Below are 5398 nucleotides of genomic sequence, written 5' to 3' on the forward strand. Positions count from 1 at the left end.
ATCAACACTATCAACCAAGGGTGTAGCAGTCCCGTAGTAGTCCGTACAGGCTGATCGCGTAACGCGAAACTTACCTGGGCCACTATAGCAAGTTTTCCAGCGGATATTAATGTTTCTTCGGAGTGTTTAATATATTTATTGTATTCACAGCGCGACGGGCGCGGCTACGGGCCCGAGGGTTATGGCGGTGAGGGATTCGTGCCTCCACCTCCGATGCACCATCCGTCCATGCCGCCACAGAACCAGGTATTACACATTCAAAGCTACGCAGTCCTCCTTGGTTAAGAGTGTAGAATGACTTCATATGGAAGGGAAAAAGATCCAGGGGTCTATGAAAGGAATGCATTCTCGCGAGATCTCGAGTTATGTTTCGTGATTCAAGCTCGTGGGCTTGGCGATCTTTTGTTGTAATGTCGTTCGAGTCTTCGAATGGATTGGTGGAAACAAATGGCCCACCGTTGATGCCAAATTAAACTGCGGGATCTCAATTAGCCAATCTCGATTCGAGACTGCATTCCGTACTCTCTACATAGTCTAATGCAGAATAATCTGAAAGTAAATGATCAGTTCCAGATGGACCCATGATCTACGAATGACACTTTGCAAAGTGTTAGTATAGTGGTGGGCTTATAAAAAAACTATTTTCCTAATCCGTATTTCACGCTGTTTATTTGTTTTCATTATTGAATTTTTTCTTTTTTTTTTTTAATAATTTTTACTCCACTAATTACGTATTCTCTTTTTTATTGTAAAAAAAACTTTACTTAATGTTTTTTTTGTCCTTAAATTTTATTTGAATCCCATTGCCAATAGTATTTTCTTTTTCATTGTGTTTTTTTTTTAATTGTTTCTCATTGCCTGACCGCGTGTCCAATGATGGACACCATGTACAACGGAAAGGGCATTTAGGTTAAGTGCTCGATGTTTAACCGTTTTTGTGACGTTAGGGCGGTCCTCCACAGCAAGGCGCGGTGATGATGGTGTACGGCCTGGACCCGCAGACCGCCAACGCTGATAGACTGTTCAACCTGTGCTGTCTGTCCGGGAATGTCGTCCGAGTGAGTAATATCATTTTTATGTCCCACTGGGTACGGATTTTATTTGATGAAAAGATTAGAGTGGTCTCTCATTACGCTTATTGGTAGGTACATAGGTATTTCACGTACCTTATTTTTTTTTTATTCTAATTGATGTAAATATGTCTCCTTTTATTGTGTATAAGTCACATGAAATTTAAATAATAACAATAAAAATAATGTCTATGTTTTTTTTCATATATTCAGCACTTGTTTTTATTTTTTTTTTTCACGAAAAAAATAATGTATATTTTTTGCATTCGAATATCCAAAAAAACCGTGTTCCAGATAAAGTTCTTGAAGACGAAAGAGGGCACCGCGATGGTACAGATGGGCGACGGCGTCTCCGTCGAGCGCTGCGTGCAGAACCTCAACAACGTCACCGTCGGCGAGTACACACTCACACTCGCGTAAGTTGCGTCATGATCGTCAACGTCTTGCAGAGGTGGAAGGGGCTAGGGATTTATAAAAAAAAAAAAAAAAGAAATACAAAATGAGTCTTGAATTACGATCAAGCCTTAAAAATATAAAAAAAAAGAAAAAAATCGTCAACGTCAACATCATTATCATAAATATTAATGTTACCATCATTATGAACAGAATCGTTATCTATAAAATTGTTAAAGGTTTTCATCATAATTAGAATCATTGATATAAATAGTATTACACGTACTATTTCACATAAAACTTTTTCTGCCATGCCTAAAAAAGCTTCCGAACAAAAAGTTTACAAGAAGTTTAAAACTAAAAGGGACAATGTTATGTAAAAATATTCGCCAAATTTGCACCCTCTTGAATCTTCACTTCGAGAAACTATAATGGAATTAGATATTCCTTTTTTATACACTTGAATGGGAAACGATGCTCGCCTGATGGAATGCGTAACAGCTGCCTATAAACAATAGCAACATTAAGTGACAGTGGCGTAGCGTAGATAGGTGGGGGTACTTTTAGGGGGAAGAAGGGGTAAGGGGATAGAAAATGCATGAAATAAAACATGTTTCGTTTTTAGCAGTATCTAGGGGTGGGTTGAGCGTGGCGCCCCACGTTCCAGAGAGGCCAAAGGATCTAGGGAGATCTGGGGACCTAAAATAAAGATAAAAGGCGTCAAAAAATTCTTTTACTTTTGTGGTGCTCAATAAAGAATTTTCATCAATCTATCTTCAATTATGTAGGCAACTTAAAGTATTAAATTAGTTCACATAATTACATGTATCCAGACTGACTTACACATAATCATTATATCATACTTATTAACCTCCTCGTGTACAGTTTCTCGAAGCAGGCGTACCTGTCCGAGGTGATGAACCCATACCCGCTGCCTGACAAGAGCCCCTCGTTCAAAGACTACGTCGGCAACAAGAACAACCGCTTCCTGACACCAGCGTCCATACACAAGAACAGAATACAGCCCCCGTCGAAGGTAACATATGTTTTTTTCTCATTTTGAACATTTTTTTATGATATAGGTATATATTTTGTGATTTTGGTAAAAAAAAAAACACCTTCCAGAGCATGCTCTATAACCCTATGATGAGAAACATAAAAAATATTGAATAGAAATAAAGATTCTCACCTTCGACGATCGCCCAATTCACTGCCTTCTATATTGTTTTCAAATCTTTTTTATACATTTCCCACAAATTCGTCTTTTTTAAGTCAGGTCACCTTAGTTCCAATGGAGTGATATAACTTCCCTTCACCAAGCTGGTAAAAAAGCCTCGCATTAGTAAGTCCGTTACTGAGTACCAATAATAAGAAATATAAATGATGATGGTGACTGTTTCCAGGTGCTGCACTTCTTCAACACGCCGCCAGACGTGTCCGACGAGCAGCTGCTGCAGGTGTTCAAGGACTACGGCGTCACGCCGCCGCACACCATCTCCAAGTTCCCGCTCAAGAGTGAGAGGTGACGTTTACCCATTTATATTTCTTTTTTTGCTTAATTTCTTAGCAGCGTAAGGCAGTTGACTTCGCTGGAATGTATATGCCTTTTTTTAGAGTATTATTATTTTCAAGAAGATAAATATGTGATTTTATTAAAAACGTAAAGTAAAATCAAATACTCTGTATCAAAAACACTTGGGCTAAACACTTTTTATTCTTAGAAATGTTTTTTTTTACATTAGGTCAATAAATAATACTTTATAATAAATTACAGTACAATAATTTTATTCCTACATTCCAGATCATCGTCGGGCCTGATGGAATTTCAGAACATTTCGCAGTCGGTGATGGCTATTATGGCGTGCAACCACGCCACCATACAGCATCCAGGTGGGTTCATGTTTTAACACAATATGTACATCCTGTATATAACATAGTATACAATGAAAAATTTACTGTTCGATGATATTATAACAAATCATTTCTTTTTTTTAAGTTAAATTAAATATAGAAAAGTTGTCTTAAATTACAATTTTTTTTCGTGAGTCGCGCAAAAAATATGAGTTTGTGACTTATCGAGAAGAAAATGAGACCCTTTTTCGTAAAAACATGTTGCAGTTTTTTCTTTCCATCAACAAAATATTAAACTCTTAAAGCAATGATCGTTAAAATAACTCAATTCTAATAATCGCAAATACTAGCTCAATTTGACATTTTCAATTTTACCAACTACCCACATAATTTATAATCTATAGAGATTAGTTGTAATATTTACAAATATTAGCTCAATTTATTATTTTAATTTATGCCAATTACCCACATATTTACATTCCAATCTAAGGTAACTAACCCTTCACGCTGAACGTTTCCAGGTGCGAAATTCCCGTTCGTGATGAAGCTCTGCTTCTCATCCTCGAGACAAATCGGCCAGGGCAAGGGACAGCAGCAGAAACAGGAGCAAAACCAAAACCCCAACCAGAACCAACGGCAAGGGCAAAATAACGGCATGGCCGAACACGAGTACTAGTAAGAAACGTTAAACTGTATTCCTCGTGTAATTGTGTAAAAAAAGCGCGAGGAGAATAAAAAAAAAAATGACGTGGTTAAACAAAAGACATGTAAAATTGCGTTTAGAACGTCGGACCAAATGTTATGTCGGTATGACATTTTTATAAGTTGGCAGCACTGATGGGTGAGGATAAGGTTGTTTTGTCTATGTACTTTGTTTTTTTTTTTGAAAGGTAAGCCAAAGATAAATGTTACCAGCTTAATGTTGATAATAGAATTCAAATGAATTATAGTTGTCCGTTTTTACGTTTTTTTAATTATAGTGTTTATTGTACTTATATTCGCCTATGTACAGTGTGATGTTTTTTCGGGTTCATTTTCGATCCCGATAAAAACATTGTGTATAGTGTATTAATTTCTGCACAAAGTATAGTTAGGAGCCAAAATATATACGTATAAATAAATTAGTCGAGTTAAAAAAAAACATTTTCGACTCCGGTCCGTTGACGAACTTCCTTATTTTTATATCGATATAGTATTCTACTATTTAATGTTGTGTTTTGTGTTGTCATAATTTTATCTGGAAATATTGCCGGCCTAAGTATCGGAATGCTTTCAAATGTTATATATTTTAAATCTAGAAACGTGGTGACAATTTTGACGTTGGCAACACAGTGTGTATTGTCAGAAAATGGCAACTCTCAGTCTAGTCAAAAATCTTAAGCATAAAATACATAGCAATAAAGCAATATATTTATGTATGTTATTTAGTATTTGACTGACCTTTTTATTTCTGTACAATATTCCATTTTTTTTTACTGTAGGGACCATAGACAAGATTATTTTTATTTTATTTTTTTGCTTAATTCCCGTTATTAGAGATCGGATTCTACATTTATATATTTAAAGCACATTGTTATAATAACACTTTTTAATGAAAGTGACACAGCTATTATGAAAAATTAGTGACAAGCGAAAATAGGCCTTGTAGTCTGGTCTCGGTTTTTTTAAATGATTATCTGCCACAGGTGTACATACGAAATAAAGATGTGTTCAGTCATCCCTTTTAAAATATATATATCGTATCAAATTTTATTCCGATGAATATCCCTTTTTCGTCTTTTGCCGAAATTCCGTCGGCGCAAGACACTGTCATGCGAAACTATAAGCTTTTATATAATTATATAAATTTTGTTATTCTCTCAAAATATCTATTCTTGTAATAAATATACACGGTGTTTCCTAATTGTTTTTCACGTTTTATAGTGAATCTTGCGGCGGGTGCGCATGATTGCAAGCATATTTTTTGCCTGCACAAGTATTTTACGTGTGTAATAAAAATTGTGCAATGTATGCCACGTGTGATGTACTACATGTTATGCGCATGCGTACTGTATATGCAGTCACGTGTACCCGTCTTTATAATA

The 5398-nt window shown here is 35.8% G+C and overlaps 1 protein-coding gene across 1 annotated transcript; it reads left to right on the forward strand.

Annotated features, from left to right (window-relative positions):
- Positions 1-150: 150 nt before the first annotated feature.
- LOC119188429 (heterogeneous nuclear ribonucleoprotein L-like) lies at positions 151-3990 on the forward strand (the record flags this gene model as incomplete). Its single annotated transcript, XM_037445213.1, is given in 7 exon segments — positions 151-246; positions 948-1058; positions 1365-1486; positions 2349-2499; positions 2867-2985; positions 3265-3353; positions 3836-3990. Coding segments are annotated over 7 exon segments (843 nt in total), but the record flags the coding sequence as incomplete, so codon positions are not given.
- Between the last annotated feature and the right edge of the window lie 1408 nt (positions 3991-5398).

Source organism: Manduca sexta, unplaced genomic scaffold, assembly GCF_014839805.1.
Source record: "Manduca sexta isolate Smith_Timp_Sample1 unplaced genomic scaffold, JHU_Msex_v1.0 HiC_scaffold_1336, whole genome shotgun sequence".
Lineage (NCBI taxonomy): Eukaryota > Metazoa > Arthropoda > Insecta > Lepidoptera > Sphingidae > Manduca > Manduca sexta.